The sequence below is a fragment of the Centruroides sculpturatus genome, unplaced genomic scaffold (genome assembly GCF_000671375.1).
Source record: "Centruroides sculpturatus isolate CEXI.00-Female unplaced genomic scaffold, Cexi_2.0 scaffold361, whole genome shotgun sequence".
Taxonomy (NCBI): domain Eukaryota; kingdom Metazoa; phylum Arthropoda; class Arachnida; order Scorpiones; family Buthidae; genus Centruroides; species Centruroides sculpturatus.
The window spans coordinates 283348-299780 of NW_019385072.1; the positions used below are offsets into that span (position 1 = coordinate 283348).

A 16433-nucleotide genomic window follows, 5' to 3' on the forward strand; every position below is an offset into this window, starting at 1 on the left:
TTAATTATATATAAATTAGGTACTGTATATATAATTATATATTAACTTAATTTATTGTAACTTTATTATAATTATATATATACTTTCCACCATCCAGCGCCACGCTACGGAGTGTTTAGGCGAGTAAGTTGAGTTTACTATCATCTGTACAGCATGTAAATTAGGTACCATAAGTCTAATACAGCACTAATTTTATACATTTCTTGTGAAAGAAACATTTCTTATTCAATGGCCATAAAAATTATTTATATTAATGATGTCTCCAAAGTTCAACGAAGTTTTTGCAGAAAAATAACTTATCAGAAATCGCGGCCGCCGTTTAATGCGCTGCTCCGCGACAAAAACAAGCTTAAGCAATGCCGACGTCAAATGGTGCACATTCGGTAAGTAATCCTACAATTTTTTTGTTTATAGCATAGTTTATACGAATTATTCCCAAAAAAATATACATAATTTGGAAATGTTGAGTCGAATTAGTCTAGGAATCGATTAATTTTATGGAAGAAAATCTTTCAAACAGCCGTAGTCCATAAATGTCACACGTGTCGGGCTGTGATTGGCAAGGACTCGTACAAAATGGATTCATAAAGAGTGGAACGTATCTATCGTGTTATAGGGGGGTTGACTGTATTTTATGTATAACGTTTATTCAAAGAAAATTAAACAATATACATTGTGTGAGTTAGCCGTCGGTACACTCCATAGAAATTGTACCACTTACTTGGCACAGATTAAGTGAAATCTGTTCTCAGGAGTTCACGGATTGAGAGATCCAGTCTCAAGTCAAAGGATGGCCTTAAGGGTGTTTAAAAGGGATCCAAATTCTGAGATTCAGATCCACGTCAGGATGATGACACCAGTTAATCAGTTATTTTACACATGGATTAACACGCATTATCCCTAACTTGTGAGTAAGAGGAGCGAAGGAAATTTAAATACAAATGAGTATGAATAACCAATATTAACCAAACCATTTTTATAATGATAAACAAAACATCTAATATATCAAAATATAAAAATATACAAAAGAATGAACCTAAACATAAACCTAAACTACTAACTTAACCTAATCTTATTCTAAACCTGACGTGTGAGAGAGAGTTCACATCAATCTGTCTCTGATCATATTACCTTCACCAGGTCTTTCGAATATTTCTCTGAATGAGGGTCTTCTTCAATTCTTGGTATTCTTCTTCTAACAGTTTCTTTGGAAAGTCCTTTAAATAACTTCTCTTTTAACAATCTTGTCGTATACTTCGTTTATTGCTATATATTTATAACTTTCATTTAACTGATTCGTATAACGGACTTGTATGATGTAAACTTTGTATGACGACTGTCTTTATCTTATGGCGAGCTCTTTTTGTGTGGCAACCTCTTTTCGACGGACTGCCTCAAATAGCGGGAAAATGTCCCTTTTATTTGCTCTCTAGTAACATATGCAAAACTCATACGACTCATCATGAGTTGGCTTGGGAAAGGAAAACTTCCTTTCAAAAATGAGAGTTTCATCCGTTTTTTGTAAAATTCATTAAAGTTTAAAAATATTATTTTCTCTTAAATTTTATAATTCTTCTTCTCTACTTTGTTAATTTTCAAAATGACCCTCTCCTGAATTTCCAGATTCTCACAATTGTTAAGGAGTGTGAATCATCATCATTTCTTCTAGCGTGGAATGAACCAACCTGAAATGCGAATTCGATTTGCAGAAAATAAAAAAATCACAGATAATATGTCTGATAAACATGCTAAACGATATGCCAAATTCTTGGGCTATGTAAAGGNAAAGAAAATTATAATTAAATATAGCTTTGTAAAGAAACATACATAAAAATAACATAAAACCTTCTTTTTAAAACAATGCACTTAGTCAAATAGCTCACTACAAGTGGCTAATGGATGGAATCGAAGACAGTCCTGGTAGGTGTGCAGTGTATGCATGCACGCGGGCTGCCAAATTCTAAGGGTGTTGATACTGGTCAATGTCAAATGCCTCTTTTGTCGCATCGCTGGAATACCCCAAAGGACGCAACAGGATTGTTTTAAATTTTAAATGTTTCTCACCATAGCTGTAAAAATCTACATATGTTAAACTTAATAGATTGTCCGTCATTTGTTTTCTAACTAATTCGTTTTAGGATCAGGTGTCCATGGAAATTTCCATTTAAAACTTTTCAGTCACTCTCGTTAAACTGGAAAAATTTCTGTCTTTATTACATCTAATATTACGAAGAAATCAGTCCCCACTGCACTCAGCTAGGGATTGGTTCAGTTAAGTTGTTTAAGTAAAATTCCGGCTCTTTCAGCAGAGTTTTATTTATGTCCCTAATTCCATAATCTCTTAATTATTTAAGTACTTCTTAAGTAGAAATACATTGAAATAGGTTACTTTGAACTTGAATATTTGTAGTCTTGGGAAAGAAGTGGAAAGACAAATTTTTATGAACATGGATACATAAATCGTAAATTTAAGGAAAATAAATTCTAGAGATTTTTTTTGTACCTTGTGTATCTCTTTCACTCATTAAATTTTGTTGTAAATGATGCTACCAAAATAACAGTTAATTTTTTAACATTGTACAAGAATCTTCTTTTTTACATCTGCTTATAGATGGGATATACTAAATCGTAATATCACTAGTTTAACAATGAAATCTGTAAGTAATTCAAGATGGGAAAGCAGAATAAATACATCAAATATTTTAATGGATTTTTTTAAAACTCCCGTCAACTTATACAGAACTATACCAGTAAACTCCTATTGGTTGGGTTAAGTTATAAATCTACTTATGATTCACATAATGGAGCGAGGGCGGCCAAATATCTAGCAGGCAGGCGGCTAACAGCCCTGGATAGAATCATTGAAAGCGTTATATGATATTTTGATGTATAGCAGGTGTGGCCAAACTTTTATCCCTTAGGGGCTACTTTTTTGGTAAAATGTAGTCTGTGGGCGACTATAAATACGGGCAAATAATTTTAGGATTTTTATATGTGGATGTGTTAACATTCATTTGCAATGTTCATCGGGATAAATACAAACAGTATGGGTATATTGCACAGACAGTCTATTATTGTAAGAATAAATTATCAAATTAAGATTTTTAAACATTAATTTAAGTAAAAGCAAATTGTTCAACTTTAGCTTCGCGGGCTACTTTCAAAACCTTTGCAGTCGACTGGTCGGCCGTGGTCTACGTGTTAACCATCCCTGGTGTATAACATCCACCAGCTAAACTGCAAGGTTGGTGCTCTGTAAAGTGCATGTGCAAATGCATATAATCTAGCTGCTTTACACCATTCAGATATTTTCACTGTGGGAACTGTCCCATATTCAACAATACAGCGCTTCCATTCTGCCACTGATATTTGAATATACAATAGCAATCTTAACGTTTTTTTCATGTGAGGTATAGAAATTTGTAATAAGAGACACAATGAGGTTATAATAAAATATTAGTTTTAATTAATTCAAAGTATGTTCAAATATGAAAATAATTGCACAATACGAATTTATATTTTAGAAAATACATGGAAAGCAGCGCTTCCACCACTTCCAAGGATGGCATGCCACTGATGTTAATTGATTCTGGATTACCAAACAAATACTGGGGAAAAGTGGTGAATAATGCAAATTACTTACAGAATAGATTAATTACTAAAGCAAGTGAAACAACTCCATATGAAAAATAGCATGGAAAGAAGCCAAACCTCTTGCATGTAAGAATTGTCGGATGCTCAGCCTATGTTATTAAACCTAAAGAAACATGAAAGAAACTAGAACCTAAAGTCACAAAACTAATTTTTGTAGGATACAAGAGATCATCAAAAGCTTATCTATTAGTTGACACAAAAACAATAAGCAGAAATGTTCACTTTCTGGAAAATGTCAAGCACAAAGACTCCAAAATCGATATACACGATGATAATGAAAATTCAAAACAAGTTACAATAGTTAATAATACTAATTTAAAAGAAGAATATGAAACAAAAACAAGGAAACAAGAAATGGAAGAAACTGGTATACATTTAAAAAGATCAGAAAGAACTACTAGGGGAGTACCTGCCATAAGGTTAATTGAAATAATAAATTTATCAGTGACAGAGGATGCAGTATAACTGAGAGAATATAGCGAGGCAATCAAAGACAAACATTCCAAAGAATGGAGTGAAGCCATGGATAAGGAACTAGCACCATGAAACATAATGGCACATGAAAAATTATGAAATTACCTCCAGTTAAAACTGTAGTAGGAAGCAGATGGGTATACAAAATTAGAGAGACAAAAACAATAAAGTTAATCATTTTAAGGCTCGTTTAGTTGCTCAAGGGTACATACAAAAGTATGGCTTTGACTACAATGACGTATATGCCCTCATGATCAAAACTGCCACCCAACAAACACTCTTAACTATAGCTGGAATTAAGAACATGAAAGTTAAGCATTATGACATTGAAACAGTTAACTTAAATGGAAACTTATCACATGAGGTATAAATCAAACAACCTGAAGGATATGAAGAAGAACTGCCAGACATGGTATGCAAATTATTAAAAAATATTTATGGCTTGAAACAAGGAGTAAATGAATGGAATAAAAAATTCACTTAAACTATGCTATTTAAAGGATTTAGAAAAAGTGCAGCTGATTTCTGTCTTTATACCAGAAGTCATGAAAGATGCTTGTATTTAGCAATTCATGTAGATGACGTAATAGCAATGGCCACAGACAAACATATGTTAACCGAATTTGAGATTGAAATGAAAGAAATGTTTAAAATCAAGAATTTAGGTGACTTAAAATATTATCTGGGAATACAATTTGAAAGAGACGAGAACGGAATATTTTCACTCCATCAAGAAAGATATATTGAAAATAAATTGCGGGAATTTAACTTATCCGATTCGAAACCAATATTCCTATAGATACAGGATACTTAAGAAGAAATGAAATGCCCAATACGTTCAAAAACAACAATGTATATAGAAGTGCTATTGGATCTTTATTATATCTAGCGACTAACTCACATCCAGATATTGCGATAAGTACATCAATATTAGTGAGAAAAGTAACAAAACTTTCGGAGTGATTGGGTGGAAGTAAAAAGAATCTTTCATTATCTGAATTTGACAAAAAAGAAGAAACTTAAAAAAGGAAATATTGATGAAGAGTTAGAACTTAAATGTTATATAGGCGCTGACTGGGGAGGTGATCGTATAGACCGCAAATCAAACACAGGATATTTGCTCTTGCTAAAAGGAAGTCCTATTCATTGGGTTAGTAAAAAGCAACAGTGTGTAGCACTTTCGTCCACCGAAGCAGAGTATGTAGCCTTGGCAAAAACTACCCAAGAAACTGTATGGATGAAACGACTTCTAGAAGAAATAAGTCTACCGATTACAGCACCTATCAAAATATTTGAGGCCAATCAAAGTTGTATTCGACTTTTAGAATTAGGAAAAGCACAACAGCGCATGAAACATATCGACACAAAATACCATTTTGTACATGATTTAAAAAATTCGAGAGAAATTACTGTAATCTATTGTCCGTGTGAACAGATGACGGCCAGTCTGTTAACAAAGCCGCTAGACGTGAATAAGGTTAAGAAATTTATTCGCGATATCAAATTGTATTAATGATCAATCATTGAGGGAGTGTGTTGGAATCAATGATTGCGATGTTTTGTAATGTTCTGACATAATAAAAGGTTGGTGGCGCTCTTGACCCCTCGGGCAAGGTGACCTCGTTTCACTCTCCCCTTTCTAGCGCTGACCTTCTGGGAGTAAAGACTGTGTGTAATCTTTGTGCACTCTTTGTTCTTTTGTTACACAACTGGTTACATTAATCCAACTGCCTTTTTACTAATCTCTCCGAAAATCAACATTTAGTCTAATAGAGTCAATACAGTGTAATCTTTTTGTATTCTTTGTTACATAACCAGTTACACAAGTCTAATCAGTTTTTACTAATCTCCAACAAGCAACTAACAATTAATTCATTAATTACCTGGATTGGACGACCACAAGAAACAGGTCTACAAATTGGTGGTTCAGGACCCCAGTGTTGATCTTCTAAACACACTCTTATGGCTTGACCTATCAGTTCATATCCAATTTCGCACTGATATTCCACTCGGTGTCCAAAATGATAATCTTTTCCATGAATGCGGGCATGTTGCACATGGTCGGGAGGAGAGCATTCGATGGGATCGCACATTGGCGTTTCGTGTAACCACTGACCGCTTTCCAAGCAGACTCTTTCCATTTCACCTTTTAACATATATCCAGGATGACAGCTGTAAGTGACAATATTTCCCACTGTCCAATCATTCCCGACAAATCTAAAATTAAATTGAAATTTATCAAGAATGTAATCAGTCCAAACTTATTAAATATTATACATGTTTATAAGAAAACATTATATAACGTGAGGATAGGTGTGAAATGATAATTACAAAGATACGTTACTAAATAATAATATCTTTATTTCACATAAAGTATATCAGTTCTTTGGAATACCAGCTCTTCTCAGTCCCTGTATACAAATTTACAATATACACCATACAAAAGAAGAGAGAATGAGAAGTTATTAACACTACTCTCTCAACACCAATAATTACCGAATATTTTACAAAAATATAAAATGAACTACAACTAAATACTTACAACTAACCAAATCTAAGGAAGAAGGAAATCAGTAGACGAAAAAGGACAATAGAAATATGGATAGGTGAAAGTGGATACCCAATTGTTGATGGTGATCTTGGGGTGATAAGAAGTCCAAATTGTTTCCTTTCTTGGAGATGATGGATAAATTATGGTTTTCGTCAAATTTGCTTTGATGATGGTTGGAAGTCTCTATGATTTCTCTTTACCAAATTTGTCTTGATTCTTGCTTAGGTCTTTTTCCATCTCTATTCGCTGCCAAAACAAACTAGAGAGCACACTTCTTAAGTCCAATGTTTTCAATGTCTCAGCAAAGGATTAATCATCACCACCCAAGTAGAAAGGGTTGAGAAAGAATTTTCTGGAAGGGACAGAAATAGAAGGAAGAAAGAAGAGAAACTATACAAAAATTAAAATAAAACCTATATAAAATATGGCATACAGCCACAATAATTACATATAAATATAACTAGAGACATTTGAATGCAGATGGGAGGTGAAACTTATGCAGTTACTTTATCAATTGTGTATGTCATATACTTCTTGGATAATAATTAACATAAATACAGTCATTTAAAATGGTGGAATTCGTTTTGGAATACCCTGTACTTGGAATTTGACAATTTTACTAGTATTAAAGTAAACGGTACAGGTTGAAGATTTTTCAAAATTTTTGAGCATATTGAGGCAGAGCGCCTCAATCTGCTCAAAAATTAGTCATGACTTTAATGTTTGTGTGACAATTAACTTCCGCCTGAACTTCAACTGATTTTAGTAATTTTTTTGCATACAAATAGAATCCATCTTGGTCTAGGTCATGATGCAAACATTTAAAATTTTGACTGTAACTGGAGATATTCAACATCAGAGTTCACAATACTAATTCTATGGGTGAGAGGTCCAACCAGCATGGGCAAACCAAGTTATCAATTACTGTTGGAGAAGAAAAGATTAACTGTAGAAAATCTTGACCTACAATAATGTGTAGAATATAGTATTTGTATAAATGTAATCCAACTTAAACATAGGTGATGATATGGATATAGGTTTAACAGATTCTAAAGAATTTCTGGAATTGCAAGAACATGTAAAGATAACATTGAAAAAGAAAAACTGCCATATAAGACAAATATGAATAAATTTGATAGACAAGGCAATAGCCTGAATGATTTAAAAAGGTAAAACTGGAATTTACCTTTTCATCTGTGAAAAAGCTAATTGTTTTTATTTTAGATATAGTAACATATAATTTGGAAAAGCTAATAATGAATGAAAAGTTTAGAAAGAGACGAGGAAAATGACTAAATATTCTCTCATAAGAATAAAATTCTCATAACTTTGATATTCTCACTTATAATTATATAAATAAAAGAATATTGGGATTAAAAAGCAGTGAATGCACAACGAAAAACAGAATATTCTTAATTGGAAAAGATAAAAAATACTAAAAAATAATTTTAACAATAATGTAAATACAGGTAACCCCCATATAACACAGGAGTTAATGTTCCAACCAAAAAATTGCCATGTTATGCAAATCCGTGTTATACGAAACAAAGAACTAGTATGAAAAGGAGGGTTAGGTTCCAAAAATTAAAAAGCATGCTATTATATTTTCATAATTAAGATAAATATCTTTATTAAAATTTTCTTAAGCGATACATATTAATATAAATTAAACAATGTTTTCTTCATCATCACTAAACACTATTAACCAAGGGCGTTTTCTTTTTGGCAAGATATCCTTATCCTCTGAGCATTTTTCTGCATTATCTTCAGATCCATGCTCTAGCTTTTGCAAAAAAATATGTTATTTTAAATTACTTGCTTTTAGTTAAAAGATCTTTATAAATTTCCTTATATGGCACTAAGCACTTATGAAGAATAAAGCAAGTATGGAATAAGGGAAAACATCTGGCAACACAAAATCAGAAGCGTCAAGATCTGGCAACACTGAAACAAGTTTCGAGAAGGATTATGTGTATTGACAGAAGGCGGAAAAGAAAATTTACATACTTAAGTACAAATAGTTCATGAAAATAATAATTTTCGTGAACTATTAGTACTTAAGTATGTGAAAATTTATTACATTTCATGTTGTATGAGGGTTTTACCCAATTCTAATTCAATGTTGTATGGGGGTTACCTGTAAATGCATTTAAATCTAACAAAGTTTTAGTTTTGAAAATATAATTCTCACTAGTTTATGATGGTTTTTCTGCAATATTTTCTTGCCTTTTTTATCTGTATTCATCAAATAAATCATTACAAATGAATGAATTCTAATGGTTTTATATTTTTATCTATAATATTTTAAAAGTTAATAAATGCTGTCCTTTGTTATTCATTGATATATTACTTAATTAATTAATTAAACTAAAGATAATAATATCAAACATTATCTGATTAACTTTGTTTATGAAAAAGTTCAACTGTAAATAAATTTGGCATACTTTCCGTTAGGGATGGATTCAGGTTGACTACAGCTAACAGGAACACAAACAGGTGACTCTCCACTCCAGTCTCTTGTGGCTCGACATTTCCTTGATCTTATGCCCTTGAAAATTCATAAATAATTATAATTTTTTTAATTTTAAGAGGTATTTATCAGAAATTTTAAAACTTTCTGTGAATTTACAGTTTTTTTAATTCATTTATTTTAAATTTTGAATAATGAAAAGTTTGATAGTTGTAAGACAGCATTGGAAATAGTATACTATCATAATATAACACTTAAATGACATATTTTTACCTGCAATTCATATCCAGTGTTGCAGAAATACTTTGCAACATTACTAAATGTATAATTGTTAACTTGAATATATCCATTTTCAGGAGTAACTAATTTGCCACAACTAACAGGTTTGCAGTGAGGAATAGGTTTGGACCAAACTCCATTTTCCAAGCAGCTTATTTCACCATTTGACACAAGTTCGTAACCAAGTTCGCACCTGTAAGTTATGACACCTCCAAATTTATGATCTCTTCCCTCATAATTTGCATTTGGTATAACTGGAGGAAGGCCACAATTTACTCTTTCACAACGTGGAATGTCACCTTCCCAACGACTCTTGATGGCACATTTCACAGCATTTGAATTACTAATCATGTAACCATTATTGCATTTATAATAAACTACGCTGCCTACTTCAAACTTCTGTTGTTGACCAACAACTTGACCATGAAGAACACGTGGAGGAGATTCACAGGATTTCGGTTGACAAACTGGTTGACTTTGATTCCATTGTCCATCATTTCCACAAATTAAATACGAAGCTCCATCTAACTTGTAACCATCATCACATTTGAATTGCACTTTATGACTGGGTTTGTATTTTCGGAGAGATGTTATGACTTTACCATTTTCTAATGGTAAAGGTGGACTGCATAATATCTCTGTAATCAGAAAAAAAACTTCATTGCTTTAATATAAAAACTAAAAAAAAAAAAAATAATATGAAGAATTAACATTCATAAAAAGTATAATAAATGATTTTTTACAATAATACCATAAAGAGCAATCTGATTTTATTTCTAATTATTAAATTTATTGCAAAATGGTGGCATGACCTCTCTCCTGTAACCAAATTGCTTTATATTTAATTAATATGTTAGTCTTTAATATAATCTGATGAATAATCAGTCTACCAGTAGCTGAGTGGATAAAATCACCAAACACTGGTAGTCTGTCATGAGTTCAGGCTTTGCCAATGAGCAGCCACATGGAATTTTCAGGTTTTCTTCATATTTGTAACATCTAAATAGGGTCCAGTTTTCATAAAAGACCTCCCAAGAAGTATTACCACTCAACAGATTGCCCATGTGTCTCATTGCCATATACCAATAAAACCATAACCAAATCAAAATAATCTGGCAGATTGTTTGGCAGGTTTTATATTAATAAATTAAACCGAAAATTTTAAAATGTTATTTTTTTTAGAACTTTTTAAATTCATATCAAAATGTTTTGACACATCAAAATTTTAATTAGGTTACAAGAAGACAACTTAACAAAATGAAGAGCAGTTATTACAAACTTAATTGTTATTTCAAACTTAATAAAAATATTGTACATGATCAATATGGAAATCTTCATTTATTCATAAAATACAGTAGAACCTTGCTTAACGAGCATAATTCGTTCCAGAATCTTACTCATAATGTGAATCACTCATTAAACAAAACAATTTTCCCATATAAATTAATGTAAAATTCCATGCCAAAAAAAATACTCAAATACAGTCGACCCCCCTATAACACGGGTTCCTATAGTTCGGATTCCTATATGACGGCGAAAAAATTGAAATGGTATCCGTACAAACATGGTAAAAAAACTCCTATAATTCGGTAAAACATCATCGGGCANGCAGAACGAGTGCTAAACGCAGACTGATGGAGCATGTGCGCATTCCGGGACTTCCCCTCTCCTCGTCAATCATTATGCAAAACATTGTTTGTTAAGCAAGTCATTATTTTACAATCTTTTTTCCTCATTATGCAAGGTGCTTTTTATGTGAGGTTTCACTGTATAGAAAGAAATGTTTATAAATGTAAAAAAAGACACTTGAAAACAGTTAAAGTAGTCAGGATATTTATTGGGATTAAATGTTTTTTGGGATTTTTAATCAAATCTTCAGATCCACAACATTCTATATTCATAATAAAGAATTTACACATTTATAGAACAACATTATATATTCTGACAATTCAAATAGACGGTTCTATTCAAATGGTCAGAATGTAGAATTTGATAGATTTGAATATGGGATTAAAAACTGCAAAAAAAACTTAATCTCAATATATTAATATATCATGACTCCTTTAACTGTTTTCAAGTTTCTTTTTTTTACATTTATACTCATGGAGTTGTTTTTTACAGTTTTGAGTAGAAATGTTTATTTATGAAAATCCTTCATTTAATGAACAATAATGACGGGGGCAAATTATCTAACATAATCAGGCTACTAGATGGAACATCCTGATCTTGAAAATGATTTATAATAATTCTCTTACCTTCGCAGTAAGGAGGTTCTCCCTTCCAATAACCGTCTGCTTGACAAGTGCGAATGCTCCCTCCTTTTAAATGATAGCCAGAATTACAAAAGTACTGTATCGTATCTTGATAGAGATAAGATCTTCCGCTGATAAATCCATTATTCAAATAACCAGGAAATCCACACGAAATTCCTATAGTAGTTTATTTAGAATTATCGTTAGATAATACATAATTCATTTTTTGGGATTTCATGCATTTATACATTTTAGACTATTCTAAAGAAATGAACATAATATTTTCTTACGGGTGCAAGAGGGACTTTCGCCAGACCAGTCACCGTATACCATACATTTACGAGACACAGAACCTGTAATCTTATATCCAGGATGACATAGATAAGTTGCTAAAGCATTTGTTTTTACTCCACTAACAGTTACATCTCCATGAATGAGGACAGCAGGTGTGTTACATCCTAAATGAATGTTTATTTTTAAAATTCTATATTTAAATATTGAATTTGTTTTTCAAACAGATTTTTAAAGTTAGCAGCATATAAATGCCATTCAAAGTATATCATCATTTCTGATAATATACATTGAATGATATTTTTTTGAGTAGGAATTCACTTCTAAAAGCCTACTCAAAAAAGCATTAAGCATATTTGTTGAGTAAAGTCACAAGTAAGTCATCCCACACTACTCGGTATTGGCCAAATGTTTTCTCAGCACTTGGCAAATATCAAATGTGTGGAGTCACCTTTAGAGGAATTGAATGATTAATTACAATCTAGCATTCCAATGATTTTATATATTAAACAAATCATTTGTAACAAAAATTTACATTATTAATATTTTAAAATTATTGGTCTTTTTCCAAACGTTTTGATTTGAAAGCATCTTTTTACATAAGATCTTTCAATAGAATATTTCACCAATTATATCATAATTTATATTTTTAAAGTTTAAATTTACAATATAATTAATTTTTTAATTCTACAAAATATTTTATACATTCCATACTTCTAATAAAGAAGCTTGTAACTCTAAAACTTAATACCTCTACAGAAATCTGAAGATTTCTTTTCAACACGTCCAAAAATTCCTCCAAGAAAATCAGACCAAGCTCTTACATTTCCTTTATAATTATCACATCTGGTTGTAAAAGTCGATATTTCTTCTGGAGTAAGAACATAATCCCATATTTGTAATAATGACATGGATCCAATAAATGATTCTGGAGAACTAAAGCCACTTCCTTTTCCGTCTTGTTCTTGTCCAACAACAAGAATACCGTCGGCTATGTTAATAAAAGAAATAATCTGTAAAACATATGCATGTTTTTGAAAATTAAAGTTAACACAAGCGATTAAATGAGGATTCACTAGAAACAGATTTCAATTAAAATAAAATTAAGCTTATAAAATGTTTATTATATGTTATGTGGCATATCTCTTTATTCAAATTGAATTACACAATTCTATGATTAAATTAAGCATGCTTTGCTTAATAGTGTGCTCAATCAATCAGGTTGAGTCATGTCAATTTTTGATGATTCTTTTCTAAGAATGTGTTTGAGTTTTTTTTCCAAACATTTATTCTCGTGTTTCTTTTAGTTACAATATATTTTTATTATTTTATTAAATTTAATAAACTGTTTTGTTCTTGAAAAACTCATCATTCCTCATCATTTGGTCTGTGATATTATTATTATAACAGTTGTATAATGTTATGATTCATTTTCCAATTAAAACTAGGTTCATATGGCACATAGATATGAACTTCCAGTTTATTCCCTTTTAGCAAGTGTTTGATCAGTTTGTTAGGAGTTAAGAATATCTCAACTTCTTCCAATCTCTGATTTGTTTGACCTGTTAAGCCCCAATAGACCTAGGTCTGTTAGGTGATGTTAGAGGGTCAAGGCACAGACAAATTAAATTAAGGACTTTACAAATCTGGTGAAATTTTAGTAACAAAGGTTTAATCATAAATATTTACAAAACATTCATCTATTCAAAAACATGAGAGGAACATAAATCTATTTAAATTTACAAGATTAGGGAACACATACACTATACGAGAAAAAGGATTGAAGATATTACTTCTCCTTTTAAAAAGACAATAATCAACATACCGACAAAAATAATAATTTTCGGAGGTCCTTCTATGTTTCCTGTTTTAATATCTTGAACTTATTTCGTGACCAACAGACGTATTCTCTATGATGGATTTGGATTCCATTCTCTTCATTCGAAAGTTCACACGTGTCAGTCCCTTTCTTCTTCTTTATTCTTACACCACGTAGTCTGTTGATCGCTCAAGAAACAGGAACCGGAAAAAGTCCTCTTTTGGACGGGAGTTCTAATATTTATACTTCCCGCCATTAGGTGTGACATGAAACACACGTGATGTTGGTCACTGACCAATCAACAAGAGCGACGGGTCCAACCCGTTCACTATCCAGTATCATAAAATAAAATGGAATTTTACAGCAAAACCTGACATGACACACGACATATATATATAAAGTAAATGGAACAAACTATACATAGTGTTTGGCACTACAGACCAATCAACTTTTCACAACTAAAGTTTGAAACCTTTTTTTTAACCAATCACGTTCTAACTTAGTTTGTGTCATATAGTACAATGCAGACAATATTTTGTTTTATTTGTTCCTAGTGGTTCATATGATGGCACAAATGAGCTCAATAGATACAAATTTATTTGAAAGCAAATTCTTTATTAATATTAATTAACAAAACACTTTCAGCAATAATCAATCTTTATTAAATTGCTGAGAAAACATCAATTCAAAACCCATTCAAGATCAAAAAAGTTGAAATTTTTGTTCGAATTTTTATTTCTTATTCCTTAAACTGCTTTGATTTCTTCTTTACTAATTATCTCCAGATTTTAAATTTATATTCATTCAAATATTTTAAAATTTGTTTTATTAATAGAAGGAAAATATATTTATTATGTTAATTTATTGTGAGAACCGAGGGGGTTAGTTGTCCCCACTTACCGGCGGCTCTATCAGAAGATGGCTTTATAGGAGGGCAAAATAAAATGAGTGGGGAGGTTAATGAGTATGTTGACAGGTTCCCAAATGAATACACAGGTTGAACAAGAATAACATTTAATAAACAATTATAAAATTGTATATATCAAAGGCTAAGGTAAAGATCTACAAAAATTCTATTCTATGTTGCGACAATGATTTGTCTTTCATATGAAACATCTAATCTCTATTTTCTAAGTTAAGAGACGAGACAGAGATCTCTAGGAGAGAGACTTCTCAGAGAGAGATTTCGCAGAGAGAGAGAGAATATACAAATAGATATCCAAAAAAACAATACCTCTAAATTCCCGATCCGTAATATGGGTCGTTGGAAAAACGTTCCTGGATCGTCACGGCAGTTATGGCGGTATGGGTCAGTAGATGTGGCAGTCGATGTCCGCCCTGGAGGTGTCCGCCTTGTGGACTGCGTTCAAGCCCTCTTTATACTATTTTTGAGGGGGTGAGAACTATGACATCATTAATGATTTATATGCACACCTGTTCGTGTGTTGATGTCTGGATCTAGCTTGTACAGACAACTGGCACAGAGAAGTTTGTTTAATTTATTGCTATTGGTGTCTAGAAGATATGATTTAATATAATATAAATTTTATAGGTTTGACAGCTCTCATCCATAAATTAACATTCATCTGACAATCATTTCTGTAAACCGATCAACACTCTAGATATTGTTTATATCAAACGTCGCATTTGACTACGAACGAGGCAATTTATTGCTGTAACCACATGTCACGTGCAACCAAAGAGAGGGTAAGAAACATCTCTTATTCCTGTCTTGTTGATATTAACGTCTATAGAATTACCGTTAAACAAAGGGAGACGATTTCTTTTATTGATATACTAACGATTTTTTTTGAGGAGATTGTCTCGGTCATTGACCGTAGAAGTCCCCTTTTTCCCTTTACACCTAATTACAAGGTTTATTAGAGGAGTGATACTGTTCTAAAACAAAAGGGTTTTGGACCGTCACATTATTGTTAATTCATTTTAAAATTTAATTAATTAAATTAATGAATTTAAAAAGTTTTATGTAATTGTAAATTGCTATAAGAACCATAATAGCAATAATTTCATTTAATTTTTATCACTGGATATGATTTATCATAAAATTTTCAAATCTTTACTAAATTTGTTTCATATAACATCCATTAGATATTTAAAGTGTACCAAACTGAAGTACAGTAGACCCCCTATAACACGAGTTCCTATAACGTAGATTCCTATAACGCGGCGAAAAAATTGCGACAATATTTGTATAAAGACGCTAAAAGGGACGCGTAAAACGTCATCGCCAACTCATCATCGCGGACGAGCAGCCGAACTACTTTCCGCCGTCCAGCGCCAGGCTACGGAGAGTTTAGATGGGTAAATTGAGTTTACTATCATCTGTACAGTATTATATATAAATTAGGTACTGTATATATAATTATATATTAACTTAATTTATTTTAACTTTATTATAATTATATATATACTTTCCGCTGTCTAGCGCCACGCCGCGGAGTTTAGGTGAGTAAGTTGTTTAGTATCGTCTGTACAGTATGTAAATTAGGTACCGTAAGTCTAATACAGTACTGTAATTTTATACATTTCTTGTGAAAGAAACATTTCTTATTCAACTGCCATAAAAATTATTTATATTAATGATGTCTCCAAAGTTCAACGAAGTTTTCGCAGAAAAATAAC

The 16433-nt window shown here is 31.7% G+C and overlaps 1 protein-coding gene across 1 annotated transcript in view; it reads right to left on the minus strand.

Moving 5' to 3' along the window:
- LOC111634240 (sushi, von Willebrand factor type A, EGF and pentraxin domain-containing protein 1-like) overlaps positions 1-16433 on the minus strand; it is a 70366-nt gene that overhangs the window by 35769 nt on the left and 18164 nt on the right. The window contains exons 13-18 of the mRNA XM_023378965.1: positions 12723-12962; positions 11971-12138; positions 11684-11857; positions 9423-10066; positions 9124-9227; positions 6012-6345 (exon numbers count right to left, since the gene is read on the minus strand). Coding sequence (XP_023234733.1) covers positions 6012-6345; positions 9124-9227; positions 9423-10066; positions 11684-11857; positions 11971-12138; positions 12723-12962 — 1664 coding nt within the window. The remainder of the gene's footprint in view (positions 1-6011; positions 6346-9123; positions 9228-9422; positions 10067-11683; positions 11858-11970; positions 12139-12722; positions 12963-16433) is intronic.